The 20,440-nt window shown below is 35.9% G+C and overlaps 1 protein-coding gene across 1 annotated transcript in view; it reads left to right on the forward strand.

The window, feature by feature from the left end:
* LOC136857709 (glycogen debranching enzyme) overlaps positions 1-20,311 on the forward strand; it is a 272,096-nt gene extending 251,785 nt beyond the window's left edge. The window contains exon 23 of the mRNA XM_067136580.2: positions 535-20,311. Coding sequence (XP_066992681.2) covers positions 535-600 — 66 coding nt within the window. The 3' untranslated portion in view covers positions 601-20,311. The remainder of the gene's footprint in view (positions 1-534) is intronic.
* The last annotated feature ends 129 nt before the right edge of the window (positions 20,312-20,440 follow it).

The raw sequence follows: 20,440 nt of genomic DNA on the forward strand, positions 1-20,440 counted from the left end.
TCACTGAAAATCACATGGCGGGTTTTCACAGAAACGACACTCTGGAGAATGGGGCATCCCAACTCAGATTGGCATGTCATGACTGATGTGATTGCACGAGTAGGATCCAGATTCTGGACATGAGCGCAGCACGGTGCATGTAATGTGAAATGTCCTTTAGTCCACATTACTTCTGGGATTTAATGATGGTGGTCCGTTATAGTATATTGAGCAATATTAGGGATAGAATGCAAAATTCAGTTCTTTAAAGTAATCTATCCTTGCAACCTTCATAGTAACCACAGCCCAAAACTGTTACATACATTTATAAAATGACTTTTGATGCTAACAAATTAGGAGCAGCAGCATGGACAATGAGATACCAGGAGAGTCTCTACATGGTATTGTGTTTCTGATCTTTTGAATATCTTGATCTGGTACATCTTCTCGTATTCAGAAACAGTTTAGGCTTGACTTGGTACCATCTATTTGTAAAAGGATGTTTAAGTCTTGGTCGTGTATTAATTATGGGAATATCTTTGATTTTAATTTCAGGTTCTCTATGATCTTGCACAATTGGAGGAGCAGCAGGCCATCTTACTAGACACAATAGACAACTGACTCCATGAGGCGTGTGGAACAGGACACTTCCGGGGACATCTTGCTTCACACGCTCTTCAAAATGGCCCCCACCGCAATTACAAGGCTGTATATAGCGACCAGTACTTTCGTAACGGACAGGCTCTGATGGCGACAGTAGTATCAAATCCCTTGTTGGGCTATGATGCTATCTTTCTACCCAGAGAAGTGTGCTCGTCGAAACACTACATGCCAATACGGCTTACTACTTCAATTAAGCATGGTAACTTTCCGGGTGTGTTGATGTTTGATAATCAAGGAAATTACAGCTATTCTCCTCCTCATATTTCCTCCAAAGAACTAAATGGTAGTGAAGTGGCAGAGTGTTTGTCTCTGTTACCAATGATTTGTTATTCATCCTCCGTTGTATTCAAGTTCACAAGTGGAAAACAACCACTCTGCCACTCAACTGAGAACTTATATACCAAGCTGGAAAATGGTACACAGTTAGTGCACAGGGATACAAGAAACTTGACTGCAAGGGTCTCTGTATTGGAACATCACAAATCACTCAAGAAACAAACACGCCCTTCTTGTGCCTCTCCACTTAGAAAAGAAATTTCTATCTCAATTCATGAAGATGAAGCTCAGAGCCTGCCCCAAAGCCCAAGAAGAGGAGACTCGGAAAGTGAGGAAGTTTATGGAGGCCATCGCAGGTACGAGATTCTACCCCACGAGATTGAGCCCTACCCCCTTCCGGAACCACCTGGACTACTTCTGCTAGAACCATTGCTTCTCGTACATGATGTTAGGGAGGAAACTAAACGTGCCAAGCGTCGTAAAGAGCAACTTACTCCTTCGGAACAGCAGAAGTTGGCAAGAATTATGATTGCCTATACCCTCGCCTTCTTCCTTCTCGCCATTCTCACTTTTTATGTTGTCTACTTCGTGTAGCAGCATTTTATACTGATATAATCCCACCAAAATGATCCTTTTCTAGATTCTTTACAAATTTTAAGTAGATTATTATACAAAATACTTAAACTAGAAAAATATATGTGAACTAGGTTTTGCCTAGACAGAAAAACTGTCCATTGTATTTATACTTTCTCTTTTTCTTGTGATATGTATGTCTTTTCATGGCTCATATTTTTCTTAATTGAAAATTGCTGATAAGAATCCATATATAATATTGTTGGGTAGCAAGCTTTATGCTTGGAGAGGTTGTATTCATTACTGTGATAACTTTTATTATTCTTGTAAACTTCTCTGAATGCAGCATAAGGTCAACATGATTAAGGGAGGAACTGTTATGAAATTTTAATCTCACTTCTGAAGTTTGTTGGTATACAGCAAGAGCTGCATATTTTAATAGAAACTGTCATGGTACCTGAGTATTATGTATATATCTCTTTGTCTTGCATTTCACATGTGAGTGCTCACTGTCTAACTATCAGTTCCTCCTTTATTTGCACAATGGATAGAGAGGTATCAGTAATCAGTGACTCTGCAGGCACTCCTGCATTTTCACAGCCCTCCCCAGATCATATATTTGAGTACGATTGAATTTAAGACTTTTGGAATTCAATGGTTGGAGCTAGTGCTGATCATATCACCAACTATACTATATGTAGCGTGTGGTTTCAGACTAGTTTACACCAGCCTTCAACTAATTCCATCCCATCAAACACCTCTGTGTGATGCAGTGGAAATTAATTCTGATTCTAAGCCATAATATTTGGTAATTAAACATACTATATTTTCACCTTCACTTCAATCATTTGCACATTTCAAGTGTAAGGGTACATATCCCCCCCCCCCCCAAAAAAGTCACAGTTACACACACTACTAATATCACACATACAGTACATAGGTGAAATCTTCATCTCGTTCTTCTGTAGAAGATCATTAACATTTTGTGATTGTGTGTAAAAAGAGTAAAAATCTCCAGGGCATAATTGTTGAAGTTTATGTGTGTATAGGAGTGCACCTAGATTTGTTTTCCTCCAATGAACAATATTGGGATTCTAAAAACAAAATATTGTACAGCAATATTTCTGTATTTCAGAATTTTTCTGGTCTTTTCAATGATATATTGCATTGTGTGATGTATAAGGAGCTTTTTCCTACTTCCACTGTAGTAACTATACGGTTATTACATTATTTCTAGGGAAGTAAGTGAGAATGACAGTTTAATATTTTCATGTTTCATAGCGACAAACAAAAGAATACTGAAACTCAACATATTCACTGATATTAGCTGATTTAAATTCAAGGTAATTCTTTAAAACCTAATTTTTATTGTGTGGAAGCAGAAAAAATATTACCCATATACAATTCGTGACTATGGGAGAATTGATCAGTCTCGGACTGAATTGTCAGCCGTTGTTATCACTTGGACACAAAATTGTCCATGACTGGTAGGTACTCCATACCTCCTTTATGGCATATGGTAAATATTATCCCAACATGAAAAGCATTAGTAAATTATAATCCTTACTATCCTCTTTTGCATTGTTTACTCATTCAAAATTTGATCCCCCCCCCTTGCTGAGGTGGTTTCAACCAATGAATCTCCCCCAGTCAGTGCACCCTTGTATACGTAGGTAGCAACAATTTTTACATTATTATTTTGCTCTAAAATAATTGCATCCTTTGAGCAAATATTTAGAATTAAAAGTAGAATATCACAGTTAAAGATTAAAAGAGGGTAACAATCATTAATAAAGTCTTTTTTATATCAGAGTGCATGTATTAATCTTGGTTTCAATAGTAGTATACAAGGTATGGATGATGTTGCTACTGAAGAAATGAATGGGACAGCAACCAATTTTTTTGAATTAAATGTAACCTGTAGGAAGAAAAGAGTAAGAGTGACTGTTGGGTAAATATTCAAGGGAAAGAAGGCAACGATTTACATTTTCTAAAAGAATGAGAAAGTCCAGAAGAGTGATGTAGGGTATTTTGAAGAAAGCAAAGTGCCAGGTTTTGTGTTTGGAATAGCAAAGAGACAGTGGTAATATTGTGAAAGGGTTTTCAGTTTCTCTAACAACAAGGACTGTTTTCATGTTTGTCCTTGTCTCTTCTGATGTTATATGTCATTGTGTTTATCCTATTATGTGCTCCTTTTCATGTTCTGTGTATGATTTAATAATAAGGAAAGACTACTGGGGAAAACTCTTATTCTAGCTGTGTAAAGATTTGCAAACCTTCTGGGTTTCAGGTTGATAATGGGCAAGATTTATAGTACAAGAGTAAGTGAAAATCAGAGATTTAGTCCTTGGTCACGTTCTATCTGTCATATTCATACGTAAAGCAGTCTTAAAACCTTATCCGTTACAAGTTTCGGTGGCAGTTTTCTCATTTCTTTTTTCAGTTTCCTTCATAGGTAGTAACTCACACCTCGCTTGTTTAAAAAATGGAAAGAAATACAGTGTAAGACTTTGTTTTTAAGTTATTTTAGTTCTTAACCATAGCCATGTTTTATGTAGGCCTTGTCAATAAATGAGAATTTTTCATAAGTGTTTTAGTTCTCCCTTATCTTATTCTTTTCAAATTCAACTTCCTGTTACATTTCATTCTTGTATTATTTTCTGTTCCACAAGTGTGTTCTTTAGTAAGCTTTAGCTTGAACTTAAATCATGTGGTGTTAGTTAGAGCTTATCCATAAATAAACTCTATGCAAGCAACTAGTGTTCACTAAAAGATCACACAGGCAACAGTGAAATGGACAATAAACTATGTGGATGATTTCATTTGTTGTCCTAGTCTTCAACCCAAATAACTTTGAAGAGTCTTCGTCTCTAATAACTTTTGAAGACTTCATAGTACATACATCTTTGAAGGGATGAAATGAGAACTCAGACAAGGCCTATTTGGGTTTCCTGCTAGTGAAAGTTTTATTTTTTCATTGGTTTGCCATGAGTGAATCTTTTCTTCACATATTAGATCAAGAATCTCACATTTTTCTGGTGATTATTAAGGTACTTCGTTGACTCTATGCTGCTTTCCATTTGAGTATGCAAAGAATTATTCTTTTTAGACCATACTAGTTTACTGTAGATTTTTTATCTTTATCATCTTTTTAACCATTAATTATGCTTTCTTTCCTTATCTGAATATACTAGTCAGTAAATAAATCAAACCTAAAAAAGGAATTTTCCATGAATTTCTGTATGTTTTTCTTACTTCAGTTGATCCACTGAAGTTCTGCAAACCTAAATACTTTACCTTTACCAATAATATTAAATTAAACTTCATCTGCATTGTAAAAAGGAGAAAAGAGAAACTGTATTCTGTATTCAAATTATCTTTGAATTTGATATGATATTACAAACTTTTTGTGTAAGGTCAGAATGTACTGTATCTTGATATTTGGAGATGGTGATCATGCACTGTTTGAAGTATCTATATTATTGGTTTCATTTGAGTTTTTGACACTGATAACTGTAGTTATCATTACTTGCATTTTCACGTTACTTTGTATTTCAGAAACATTCAAAATTGCAAATCTTTTGCTAGTTGCTTTATGTCGCACCGACACAGAGAGGTCTTATGGCAACGGTGGGACAGGAAAGGCCTAGGAATCGGAAGGAAGCGGTCGTGGCCTTAATTAAGGTACAGCCTGGTATGAAAAAGGGGAAACCATGGAAAACCATCTTCAGGGCTGCCGACAGTGGGGTTCGAACCCACTCTCTCCTGGATGCGAGCTCACAGCTGCGCGCTCCTAACCGCACGGCTAACTCGCCCGGTAAAACTGCAAATCTTTTGATGATAATACTTACAGAAATCTTTAAAGTGAGCATATATTTTATTCTATGCATCAGAGACATAAATTAAGACCATTGTTTTGCCACCTTTCCTCCATTTTTGTTATGCTATTAGTGACAACAATGTCTGGTGAACGTTTCAACACAGGAAATATATTAGAGCATGTGCACTGGAACCTCTTAGACCACCTGAAGTGGGCATTTCTTCCACTTGTTCCAGGATCCTCAGTTTGATCTTTCCTATCCAACTTCCCCTGGTCAACTCTTGTAGTATTAGGTTTATGGGGCCTGGTGAGTACTCTTTTGTTCTGTTTCATGCCTTTTAGGACTCACCCCTTTCTTCTGCCAATAATTTGATTCTTCAAATGATCAGATCTCTTCCTCTTTCTACTATGATTAGATTTGTTATTCTTTTTTTCTTCTTCCTGGCCTTTATATTAGGGTTGGCACTTGATATGGATTTGGCTCAGTTTTACAGCCACATGCTCTTCCTGTCTCCAGCCTTATGTGGAGCAATGTATTCATTATTGCGTCTTTTTATGGTGGGTCGTAGTGTGGTGTGTTGTATGTGTATGAAGAGAAGTGTGTTATGACCAACATAAATGCCCAGTCCCCAAGCCAGAGGAATTAACCATACACAGTTAAAATCCTCAGTCCACCCAGGAATACAACCTGGAGCCCTCTGAATCAAAGGCCACTACACTGACCGTTTCACCAAGGAGCCAGACCCCTATGATTTTAAGTTGAGGGGTTGATTATGTAATTGTATTTCCCCTTGAAAAATAATCACTTCCACTTCAAGCCTCATCTAGGGACATTCCCTTTGCTTGGAATCAGAACTACAGGACCTTGTATAATTAATGAATTTTAGGAAGTCTTGTGCTTCTTTACCAAATTTAATCCAATAGATGCTTTGAACTGATATTATTGAACTTAATTGCATCACTGACCAGCTGCTTTCAGTCATGATTGAGAGCAACAATATCACCTTTTGCATAGTCTCTGCCTGTACACTTCAAGCAGGCTGTGTGGATGATGAGAATGAAGAATTCTGGTAGAGGTTCGATGATCGTTTATAATTAATTGCCCCGGGTGAACATCTGTTCATTGGCAGAGACCTGAATGGCCATGTAGGACTGACGCAGGAGGGATACCCGCAGTGTCATGGTGGCCAAGGATTTTGCACCCGTAAAAATGAAGGCTACCAAATTCTTAACTGAGCAGTTGCCTGTGATCTTGCTGTCACCAACACCTTCTTCAAAAAGCAATCAGCTCATCTATTTACCTATTACAGTGATGGAGAGGCCTCCAGGATTGATTATTGGCTACTTCGGTGCAACAATCTCAAACTGGTATTGAATCCCATTGGACAATATTGGCCCCCAGCATCATCTCCTCATCCTGGACTTCAAGCTTGACCTTGGACGAGAGAAGCCCAACATTACAGGCCCTGGAAACGTGGTAGTGGAAGCTACAACAGCATGAATGTGTTGCTGGCTGCCCTTAGCATGCTTTCTTTCAACCCCGGCCAACCGGTGGAGAACATCTGGAATTACATTTCGAACTATGTTAAAGCTACTGCAGGTGAAATTTTAGGAAAGACCAGGCCCAGGCAACGTCGTCAATAAACAATTCCTGTGTTAGACTGAAACTGTGCAGGCTACGATAAAGGAGAAGAAATTAGCCTACAAGACCTGGAAGGCTTCACACCTCAATGATGGTCTCAAACACTATAAGATCACAAAGTTTGCAGCAAAACAAGCTGTTGCTATAGTGAAGAATTATGAGGAGCTGTATTTGCAGCTGGAGACACCTGCTCCACAGAAGACATAGGCCACGTCATTCATATCAGAGATGAAAATTACCAAGTCCTCCGAGTGTCTATTGCCATTTTGAATCAACGGAGTGACTACTTCAGAAAGATCATTGCAGAGGAGTTTCTCCATGTGCTGATTAATAGTACTGAGTGCATCCTTAGACTAGCTACAGCCATCTCAATGGAAATAGTTCAGCAGGCAGTGAACAGGATGAAGAATGGGAAGGCAACAGGCCCAGAGAGTATTCCAGCTAAAATCTGGAAGAAGCTTGGCCGATGCCCTGTTGAACTCCTGGCATTTATTTGTGCATTTTCTGCAGTGTCCTAGGCCTGGACCTCCACATCTGGAAGGGCAAGGGAGACGTCAGCAAATGTACCTACTATTGCCCTATTTGTCTGCTGTACCACACCATGAAGATTTTCGAGTGGGTTTTGATAGTAGCCTCTGAAGCATTATCAACATAACTGTCTCATCATTTGTACCAGATGTTATGGGAGCATCTCTGACAATCAGTACCCTTCCAAGTGTCTCAGCTGATCGCAGTCATCATCCAAGATTTCAGAACATACTGGTAGTCGGTAGTCTTCTGTCAGGAAACAACTCGTGATACAAGCGTTGTAACTCTCATGCACTCTGCATTGTTTCTCCATAAATTAGCAACATATAATGTACTTGTGTTTTGAATACATCGTGAGTGAATAAGTGCTGTGATGTGATGGTGGAGACAAACATTGTTGCATAAAATAAATTTCATTGCAAAACCCATATTGTCATTCGTATACTTTTACAAAAGGTACAGTCAGAGGTTCCAACTTTACAATACTATTTTTTATTTAATTAACAATTAACGGTATATGTTTCATCCATCTTGTGGGCATCATCAGCCGAATAATTGTTAGAGTAAGTACAATAGACAAAACCATATTAAAATGATTTGGATTACCAAATACGTCAGTCAAAATGCACGTTAAAAAAAAAATTGTTTGGAGAATGTTCTGGAGCACAAATATATGGTTCTATAAAAATGAAGATAAAGATGTTAAACACATGTGATAGTTCAATGAATTATGGTAATCGAGCTCTTCTTGTTGGCATGATGATGTTTTATTAGAATATGATTCTGATTACCGAATACGTCAATTAAAATGCATGTTAAAATTTTTGGAGAATGTTCTGGAGCACAAATGTTTGGTTCTATTAAAATGAAGATAAAGATATTAAACACGTATGATAGTTCCAATAAAATATGATACTTGAGCTCTTCTTGTTGGCGTGATGATGTTGTTGACAGTTCTTAGTTCTAAGGCAGGCGGAATATTTTACTATAATTTCATAAATGGAGAAATTGTGTTGTAGTTGATTATCCCTAGAACGAAAATTAGCAACGATTTAAAAAAATTTACCATGCATTTTAATTGACTCTGGCGAGATGTAGTGTTTAGAGTGCACTATGTCTTCTGGTATGGGCTATATCAAATTTGTTACTTTCATTGACCTGTCTCAGTCTCATCCTTGGCTTTGACAATATGAAAGTGACTGAGGTATGAGTGATGCTAGTAATACCATTGCTTATGCAGCCAGTCCCTGTTATGAATGGTGTGAAAATATCGCTCATAGGGTCGGTTGCTGCATGCATTTCAGTGGGCTTGGCAGAATGATATGTAATAGCAGCGGCTGGCTCAGTGAGGAAAGCAACGGGAAACTACCTCACTCCTCATTTCCCTAGTATGCCTCTTCAGTGACGCCTAGGCTATTTATGACAGCTGTTGGCGGAGCTGCAGAGGATCAAACCAGCCTTCGGGCTGAATACTCAACATACATACATTCGGTAATCCAAATCATTTTCATGTGTTTTTGTCCTTATCTATTGTACTTATTCTTACAATTATTCGGCTGATGATGTCCACTATATGGATGAAACATGTACTGATATTTGTTAATTGTTAATTAAATAAAAGATCTTTTAGTATTGTAAAAGTGGAACCTTTGACTGTACCTTTTGAAAAAGTAGATGAACACTGTGTCCTTGTTATAATGGGCATGACCTAAAGTTTAAAAAAAATTGTATAAGGTTGGATTCAAACCACTGCACTACTGATACTCAAATACCACAGCACATTACCAATTTTGCCACAAAGACAGCATACATGATACTCGCTAGAAACTATGGCCCTTCCAGCTCGAAGTTAATATCCGTGCCAGAGTTTTAACTCATGGTTTACAGTGTTTATTTAACTTTCTACCCTTACAGATCATGTAGCATATCCTATTAATTCAGTCATATTACAGGTGTACATGCAGGGAGCAATAAATCACAAATTTGTACAATGGTCCGTAGGATTGGGTGTGGAGATGGTGCATAGTCATTTTTCCTTTGTTAGTACCATGCCTCGTTTACATTGCTGACACATAGGCAGGATGCAGAAAGAGAAAGAAGAAATTTAATGTTTGTTGGGTTCCATAAAACTAAATAATAACGGGTGGGCGGGCCACCCGGCGTACTGAATTCAGGGGAGAAATTGGAGAAAGTTATTGACCAATATGGTAAAAGTCATGTTTAATGAAACATTCTCTGGGCAATGCAAGGCAAAAAAGAAAAAAATATGGTCAGGGGCCGATGACCTTCGATGTTAGGCCCCTTTAAACAACAAGCAAGCAAAAATGGTCAGAAGAGATACTCTAAGTTATCTTTTCCACCACGTCTGCCAACAGCCATATAAAAGTAACGTTCCTATGTATTAAAATACTAAAACATGATCATAACATTTGGTGACTAAATAAAATCTTAAAATTATGTTGAGAAATGGTGCATTAATATTACAAAATAAGTGTAAGTAAAATGTCCCTGTCTTGAATCCTGAAAACTGTTTATCAGTCAAACAGATGAATGTGTGGTAAAATGAATCATCAAACCACAATTTCAAACACTGCACTGGTGTGTGTAGGATCTTTGAAATACTCTTAGTATGATGTGTAAAAAAACTTTCTCGATGGATGTATTTTCCTATCTTGAAGGGATCACTCAGTTTATTGGCAACTTTGACTACCAGCGCTATTCTCATATAAAGATCCTATTAAGTTGAGCGGTTGGAGTGGTGTTCCCATTTTGATCATTATTAATAAAAAAATTTATGCCACTGGACACAATCAAATGCTTTCTTATAATCCATGAAGCCTGAACATTGAATTCTCTGCATTTTTCAATTATTTGTTGGATATTCAGGCTCTTTTCAAGAGTTCTTCATACTAGCCTGAATCCAGCCTGCTCTGGTGGTATTTTTGGCAGAAGATAATCTTTTATTCCCTCTAGGATGATATAGAGCATTCATTACTTTACTAGCATGGGATGTCGAGGCTACTGTTCTGTAGTTTTGGCAATTGTTGCAAGATCTGTTTTTGTGAAATGGAATATAGATTGAATCTGTTCAATCAGATGGCCATTTATTAGTTTTACAGATTTCTTGACAGATTGTGTGCAAGATATCTACTGCCATATTATCGAAACTAGTGATAATTTCTTCTACAGTATTATCTTCTCCTGCAGCCTTAAGTGGTTTCAGCTTCTGGAGGACTATTAGAACTTCATCCTCATGTTTTGCTCATCTTCTGTATTGTGTGTTGGTGTTTCTGCCTTGGTTTTCAGCTCTCATTAATTTCTCGGAATATTCTCTCCATCTATTTCTTACATTCGTCTCCATCAATGTTTTAAGTCTGCAGCCTTTATCGCAGTATATTGTGCGGAGAAGTGTTGTGCATTTTATTTTGCAGAACATATCTCATTCTTGTGAGCTTCAAATGTCTTCATAGATTTCATTAAAAATGTATTTTTGTCAGCTCCTCTGCATTTTTGTCTGACTTGCTGTTAATTTCATAGTATCTGCATATTTCACCCTTGCATTGTTTAATCCATGTTCTTTGATTTTCTTTCATAGATTTATGGTTATCCATGTTTCAGCACTGATCTATGTTTTACACTTACTACATGTTGGATGCTTTGAAATCAAGGAGACATCTGATCTAAGATGTTTCTTGTATGTGCCTATATAGTATCAGCATCTTCGTGAGGGTCTGTGGTGTCTAAAAGTTTTGAACTGCAGAGGTGGTGGTGATTATTGTTTTAAGAGGAAGTACAACTAGGCAACCATCCTCTATATAAAACTAATCATAGGAAAAAATGGAAGGGATCCAACACTTTAAAAAATGAAGATATCGGCCAAAGGAAGGCAAGGGCCATGAAGAGCGTGAAAATGAAGACTCCCCAAGCCTCCATACGTCATACCGTCGGCGTCAGAAACGAACAAGAGTTGATCAAGAGAGGTCGTATAGGATAGATGAAAGTGAGGAGCCTAGCACAAGTAAGTGGAAGCGATGCCAGGACTCAGCTAAGGGCCCTGTGTTCGCCAACCCACGCTCCAAAGTTCAGAGCCCCTGGGACCCCTTTTAGTCACCCCTTATGACAGGCAGGGGTACCGTGGGTGTTATTCTAACGCCCCCACCCACAGGGGGTTTTTAAACTGCAGTTTTTGCTGCATTCTTGTAGGTTTTGTCATGCTCCAGATGCCATCAGTTGTGGACAATCTCCTGTTTATGAATATTCCATATTTTAACGTTTGTCCTGAAGCTAAGAATACAATCTTTTCCAGGGAATGTTTTGACTGATGACTTCCACCTCAAATGAACCAGGATATCATCATTGCATCTAGAAAAACTGTTCTGTGATAATATTTCAGCTCAGGACTGTGACCAGGAACGTTCTGTCATCTAAGGTTCAATATTGCATTAACTACTGTGTATATCAACAAATTTTTGTTCAAAGTGATACATGTGTTCTAGGTCAATATTTCTCCCTTCAATATTGTCACAACAGTATTTCAAGGAGCAATGATGGTATAGTTTATGTGATTACGGTACTTCTGTCCAAGTGAACGCCACATGTACAATCGTCGTGGATGATGCTGGAGTCCAGAATTGGTCATGAAGAGTTTGTTGCCTGCACAGAAATTTATTAAGAATTCACTTCTGCTATTCTGAATTCCCAGGTCAAATTTCAAAACAACACTACAAATCAATTTCTGTAGTAATGTCCCCAGTTTTTTGCATCAAAATCCCCAGCTATGAATGTTATTTCTCATGCTGATAGTTTCCTCATTGTTCCTTCCAGGGTTGTGTAAAAAATTTCATTTGTTCTTCCTTTTCACTGGTTGGGGAATAAAACTGTATTATGTTCAAGTTCACTGGACTCACCTTTATTTCAAAGAATCATTATTCCATTATTGACTGGTCCATATCCAAATACTGTGTTTCAGATTCTGTTGTTTACTCCATTTCAAAAACAGTTTCTGATTCCAGAGAAATATATAGCATTACCATTACTGCTGATAAAGTGACTTTCACCTTTCCAGAGAATCTTGGATATCCCTTTGATTTTGTTTTCAGATATTTCTCTTTCAATGACAGCAAGTTTTCCTACTTCATTTATGCCACGAGCATTCCATATTCCTATCTTAGTGGTCTTCCAAATACTCATTCTAGTCACCTTCTTTCCATATAAAGCTTGGTTTCATACATCAACATGGACTGTAGTCTATTTCACGCTCTCAGACCTGGAATCTGGGGTAGTGCCGATTGACAGTCCACTTGGCTGCACATTACTACGTGTATCCATAGTCCATATTCAAAACGCAATGGGACCCCATTTCCTTCTACATATTTATGAAGGTCGCTCTTGGCTTTTGGTGGCTGCTCCTAACACGGAGTACAGATGCCACATGATGGATTTAATTGGCATTTTCTGGATTTAATTGGCATTTTCTCTATCAAATGTCGGTCACCTCCTGAAGGAGCTCTTGTGTCCAAACCTGTAAGACTCGCAGGGTGTCACATTATTTACTGCTGCCCAACACTCATTGAGGCATTGGCTGTACAGTCTATTCCATTACCATAGCAGACTTAAACATGACAGCTACAAAATAATGTGAAGGAGCAGTACAGCAAATTTTTATAGAAGCTTCATATATCAATATTGAAGATGCAATTGTTGGCAACTTTGTTATGATTCAAAGGCATTTTGTAAATAGCTGTTTTAATGATGCATGTTTTCATCTTGATTTATATTACAGACATCAGAGACAATATGGCTAGCATTACTCTTGAAAGACATTTGCTTGGTAATAATGGCTAAAATGTCACCCTTGGCCATGCAGTTGCAATGTCCATCGTGCCTTTCAGTATGTATCTCTAATAAAAACAAATACATATACAAATATTAAACATTTCCTTGAAGCTATTAGTCTGTCAGTAAGCTGTCATCTGATCAATTCTGTTTGTATATTAATGTGCCCAAAGAGTTCACATAGCTGAAACATTTCTGTCAATGTGCTGTTGTCCAGAAAAGAATATAAAATTAACTAACCCCCTAGCACTATCTTCTAACATCACTTGATCTATCTCAATAAGGTAACAGAATACTAATATATTTAACAAACGATGCTTAAAAAGATACATATATAAAAGTTAACATCGCTAAAAGTTTCTACGAGCAAGAACCTTCACTAAACAAAAAAGGAAAAAGTTATACACACTCTGGTCCTCTTGGACAAAGGCTGCTCTCCACAGGGAAAAATCAGTGAAGGTATGCAAGTATAATGTAATAAATACATATATTTTCAGGAGTATTTTCATCTACCATTTGGTCAAATCCAAAGCCTACTACCAGTATCTCTATTGAACTGTAATACTTGTTCTGTTTCAACTGTATCATCTTGATTTTTTCTTTTAACTAAATATTGTAAGTAATATTTATTTATTTATTTTGAAAGTTAATAACTAGAATTCTGCTTACTTCCAAAGATAATATACTGTACAATTTGAATGATGATATGATGTGTGGTTTCTGAGAGGCCTAGTGCAGCTCTTTTTGGCTGATGCCCATGGCTGACCTGCTCATCTGTATAATTTTAATTAAAATATATGACTAAATATAAACTGTACAGGTTCTTCTTGCAGTTTATTTTCATATAAAACTTCTATGTATTCATAAATGGCTTAATTATAGCAACTAATATTTTGAAGATATATGCCATAAAATAAATATTTTTAGATCCTTAACTAACAAACACTGCATGATCACTTACCCAGGTACTGATTACACCAGGTGTAACAGTCTGATGGAACATGGTATTTCGATTCAATTAGATCATAAACTGCAGAGAAGATACAGTAATCTAAGTTTTTCATTAGTTTTGTCAATATCAGGAACAAAATTGACATTGTCCAGGCCATTACTGGGTTATATAATGGTTTACATTGTTGATATCCTCAGAACTGTACAACATATCTCATATTTTATTTCTGTATCTTACATCATCCTGTTTGTGAGCTAGTCTGGTTTGTTCTATGAACACCACTGCCAACTGTTGCTACTTTCCGCTAATGTAATAAGATCTACCCACATGCAGAATGTTTACAGTAACTCTAAAAGAGATTTATTTTAGATGATTTTACTATGGTACCGTTTTAGATATTAAATATAAGTATTTGTAGCTCAGTGCTTGGGGTTTTGGTAATCCTCCTCATTCTTCTCTTCCTTGTGGAACATGATGATCATGATGATGATGATGATTGTTTTTGTTATTATTATTATTATTATTATTATTATTATTATTATTATTATTATTATTATTATTATTATTATTATTATTATTATTATTATTATTATTATTATTATTATTATTATTATTATTGGCAGTGCTGTAGTAGTCAGTGGCCTAGTCAGAATGATACATATGCTGAAGATAGACATTATACCACTGTTTTTAGTAGAATAAAATATTTTTAAAATCTTTTAAAAGTGAACCATAATTCAAAAAATTTAGTATGATCCTAGGCTGTTTCCACTTTGATTTATTTGAAAGAGATCAGTATTTTGTAACTCCATTTCCCTTCTTCATAGCTACGCTTGAAAGGATCAGAAATTAGCAGTTCAGTTTTAGGCCCTGGTGGTTGACCTGAGTGTGTTTTCCTGTAGGTGTTTTTAAAGTTCATTTTCAAAGTACATAGTTCCAAACCTATCCCAGAATAAATTTTATTAATATGCTCCTGAACAGATTCTAGAATTACAAATATGGACATATTTGGCTGATAACCATAACTACATCTTCTAAACAACAAACTTCATAGTGGCACTCCTTGGAAATTACAAGCATTTTGTCAGTCCAGAATTGTGTGTGTACATTGTTGTTCCATATTTTTGATTCAATATATATATTATATGTTCATTATTTACTGGGAATTAGAAACAGCATAGTGCCAAATTACAAAGATCTGTAATAAATCTCTTATGTACAATGGTTACAACAATTAATCTAAAATGAGAAATATATAAACATTGAAAAACAACACAAATATAAACAAAATAAACTATACAGGCCTAATGCAACTAAAACCCTGTATTTTCATAAATAGTGTCATAAATAAAAGAAAATAAATGGAAGGAAAATTATATTCCCAAATTCAAATTTCATTGAGACATTTGGAATAGACAAGAAAGAAAAAAATAATTCCATGAATGTTCTTAGATCAACCTATTAGAAATGCAAGAAATGTATTATGATCATGCTGTTGTAAAGTCTACTTAAATATGGGTTAATGAGATATTGTAATCTTTGACATGTGCTTCTTCATTGGAGTGTCTCTCCACATTCTCTGTTGGGTTCATGCACAGGCAATGGGTATAGATACCATAGTTGGTACATTCACAGTTGACATTTTGTTCTACCCAGTAATGGAAAGTTGCTAAATGTAGGTTTACTTTCTCAAAATGTATTAATATTTATCCAAAAGTAACAAAGTTTCTGAATGCTTCACTAAAAATGGTGATTTTAAGTTCAAATTGAGGCTGAACACAGTTAAAGCTATAATTTATCAGTTGCTTATTTTTTTTGCTGATCCAACTACAGCACTGGCCTTATAATTTTTTTTATTTTGTACTTTCATAACATAACAAAATAAAAAGCAGGGAAAACCGAACCTGTTATGTAATAATATGAGTCACACCTTTGACTGTTAGAAACTTAACCTCCAAGCACTGAACATTCTTCCTACTGCCATAAAATTCAGAGTACTAAAGGATTACTGGCTAGTTCTTTCTATGCTATACAGTTAATGATGTACAAACTAAGTTTGTAAAATAAGATTAGTGACATATGAAGAGCATGGGCAGGGAGGAACTTAAGAGATATGAAACAACCAGAAAACACTGAAGAGATAATTGAAAAGAATTCAAGAACAAGAATGAAGGCTCTGGTGAAAAGTACTAGATATTATATGCAAGTAAATATATGGGAAAATAATATACAGTCATATATTCTTGGCAAGTTCATAAGAGATGAATCTTCTCTCAAAACCTGCCAGTGCTCTTCAAATAAAATTCAGCAGTTTGTTATGTGCTTCATTCATCTAAATCTGCTGCTGACCAGGGTAATGTCTTGACATATCTGGCAGAAGGGCATTTGTTAGATATTTTCATAGTTTGAATAAATTAGCTTTAGTATCAGTTTCTACTGAATATAATAGAATTATTCAAAACAATCAAACACCAACTTAAATAAAGTTATTGAAAATTGCTTTAATTGAATTGAGGAAAAGTACCAGTAATGATTGGTTCAAGCTGAGTGGTCTTTTCCTTCTTGAATTGAAGGAATTTTTAACAGTTATTATGACCACAGAATGAGCATGCTTTCTTCCTTAGTGGACTGACAAAAGTACCGTACTTCAGTATTATGCAGATTTACACACTTGACTGGAAGCAGTCATCTCTTCATCTCCTACCTGTCATTTAGTTACTGAGTTAAATGCAGTTATAAAGAATGTCTTCCCTTTGGGTGTCACCACATTTTAAAACACTTAAATAGAGCCCATATCTGTATGCATGATCAAAAAGTAAAATTTGCATGAAAAATGTAAACGTGTAAAGAAATTTTTCCAGCCTAGTATTGATTGGATTTGCTTTGACTCCATGACAGCTCATGGGAATTCCCTAGTTTTGCTCCTAATCTTAACTACATATTAGTATAGGTGTTCCCCTGTTACACAGACACATATTAGTTTTTTTTTTTTAATTACTCTGTATTTTACACTTAATTGATGCCCAGCTCCATGGCTAAATGGTTAACTTCCATTACTTAATTCCTACGGCTTAGGGGCTTGGTGCTTGTGACTTTTCAGCATTAGATTTTATCTTATAGGGCCCCATCCTCACAGACGCGCATGTCGCGTATACGGCGTCTAATCGAAAGACCTGCAGCAGGCCTCTTCAAAACCACACGAAACAAACAAACTTAATTGATTGCACATATTTTATTAATTAGTTACTTTTTATTGACTGATGACAGAAAGGAAACAAGTAATAATTTAATAAGACGTTTGAGTAAAATAGGCTATTTTGCATTAAAAATATGCATCTATATGCATTGTCAAACACTGGTCAAATTCTGTGAAGGTATGACTATAAAATACAGTGGACACCGCTTATTATGATCACCCTGGGACGAAGATAATTTGATGACATTAACCGGCTGATAACAGTAGCTGAAAAATAAAAATTGATAGGTAGCCTACTATATTTATTCATAACCTACGTGCACTGCAATGAAACAGATACCGGTACACAGCACTGCAATACCGTTAACTGTTTTCAGCTATGTAAAATAGTCCTTAATCACTGTTTGCTTCTGGTTGTCTCTCAAAAGTCCATTAATATCTAGCGACTGTCGCATTTCAGCATTCGTTGTTGTTCGGGAAGTTTCGGCAACATCGTCATCATCAGCATCGCTATCTTCTGCTCCGTGTTCTTCACCTCTCATATCTAATTCTGCAGATTTAACTGCCTCACATAAATGCCATCTTCGTCTGTTTCGCATCAGTAATGATTCCCTCATCAGTGTTCATCCATTACTGAACTTCATCTTCCGTTAAGTCTGTTGGACAAAGTTCAACATCCTCGTCTACTTCTAGTAACTCTCTTAAAAATCCCCCATACCGGAAACAGTTCCTTATTGTATGTGCTCAGACATTATCCCATAACATGGCTAGAAGATGCAGGGCATCGAGAAGGCTGGTTGTTTTGGCAAGGGCATTGGCACTAGTTTTATATGAGTCCTCTGTGTTTTCTAAGATTCTTGCACACATTTAATCACCATAATATGCTTTCATGGTGTGAACGATTCCTTGATCGCATGGTTGAATTCATGAAGTCATATTCGCCGGTAAGAAAACCACATTGATGTTCTTGAGCTCACAATTCACAATGTGTGCTGCACAGTTGTCAACCAGCAAAACTATTTTACTGCTCAGCCTATCATTCCACTTCAGTAGCCATTCTTTGAAAATCAAGGCAGTCATCCATGCATTAGAGTTGGAACGATAGTCCACTGGAAACTTATTGATCCCTTTAAAGCAACGTGGGTTCTTACTTTGCCCAATCACTAACAGTCTTTTCTTTTCACCAGACATACTCGCACAACATAAAACTCTTACTCGTTCCTTGGAGGTTTTACAGCCTTTAGCACTTTCATATTTGAAGAAGTAAGTGTGTTCATGCAAGGCGCGATAATACTTGCATACTTGAGAACAAAATCCTTGAAAACAAATATGATAACATAAACCGAATTCATGATCACAATAAACGTAAGATTTTCAATGTTTTAGTATTTGTCTGTACGGGACTTCATAAAAGTGATTATATAATAAGGTTGATAACATTATCTGTGATTAAAATAAACGGCGTCCACTGTATATCATTACTGCCTACCTTTAAATATATTATTTTTAAAGAACATGCATTTTGCATACAAAACCAGGCTCTAGCAATAAATAAGTCTTCACAGAGAAGGCCACATCTTGACTTCTGAAAATTATTGGGGAGGATGATGTGGTCGGTGGTTTTTACTCTCAGAGGGAGTTCTTTAATGAAAGAAATCTGTTTGTAGCTACTTCCTTGACTACAGGCTGAGTTGATCAAATATTGTCTGCAGAATAGAAACAAGGTAAGAATTCTGCCTGCTAGAGATCTAAAATCTTGTCCTTTCAGTAAGGAGGCAAAGTCCTTGACCATTGCTCTGCTATGACACTACTGTATATTCATAATCCTTTTATAGGAAGAGGAACTGGGGAATGGAATAAATTATCCAGGAAAGTGATCAGTAAATTTCTACATCCTTTGAAATCATTTAAGAAAAGACTAGGTAAGCAATTGAGAGGGAAATTGCCACGTGGGCTACAGTCCTAAATTCAGATCCATGATTGATTGATTCATCAATCTCATTTTTACTTTACAGAAATATTTTGATAATTGTTCAAACATGAACCCCATATTTTGTCCCTATGTTTTTTCAAATACTCTGCTTCATGTTCTTATTATCTGCAATTGGAAATCCTTAATGTACCAAAAATAGCATTAATCTGATAGAACTGTAGTCAATAACTCCAGGATATAAAATCATGTTTTTGTGTGTTTCAGTTTCTGTACTAAATTGTAAAACCTTTCCTTACTTGATGTAGCAACATAATGTAGCTACTATCTTTAGCAAATCCAGTCTTATTTATTTAATTAAAATTATTTATAATTTCTATTTAATGTACAGAATAACACTGCAATGTTGGGAGACTTTTCAGTGAAGGAACGTTGTCACAGTCTATCTATAACATATTTTTATTGAGACAAGAAACAAAATAGCCTCAGAAATGAAATTGTGGATTTAAGGTTCATTATCATAACAGCAGATTCTAAGTCCCAAAAGTGATATACACATGTTGTCTTATTTTTCTCCAAATCCTAGGAGGCTATCAGATTAATTTTTGACAATTCTTTATAATTGCATTGAATTTTACTACAAGAATTCTTAAACCCTCTGTTTTCATTTCTATAGTAGTCAGCCTGGAATAATTTAAGAAATTGACTAGTCATTTTACAGTTATGTGTTTTCTTAGTTTAGTTGGTGAGAAAAAGTATAAAAAATATTGCTTCTAGAGGTTCAGTATTTTAATAAATTATTTCTGTAAAAATACATATGTTTTTATTTTTTGGAATGTTGAGATGATTGTAATGTGTATTGTCATTTTATTAATATAATTGCTTATTTTTAATTAAAAAGTTTTGGAAATTACTAATTAATATTTATCACTGAAAATACTAGTTCTAGAAATAATTTTACATATATTCCTCGATTAATTGTAGAGATTAAACTTCCTGTGCTTTTTACTATTTCTACAGAATACAATTATTTTATAATATCCAAA

This window comes from Anabrus simplex, chromosome 1 (genome assembly GCF_040414725.1).
Source record: "Anabrus simplex isolate iqAnaSimp1 chromosome 1, ASM4041472v1, whole genome shotgun sequence".
Classification (NCBI taxonomy): domain Eukaryota; kingdom Metazoa; phylum Arthropoda; class Insecta; order Orthoptera; family Tettigoniidae; genus Anabrus; species Anabrus simplex.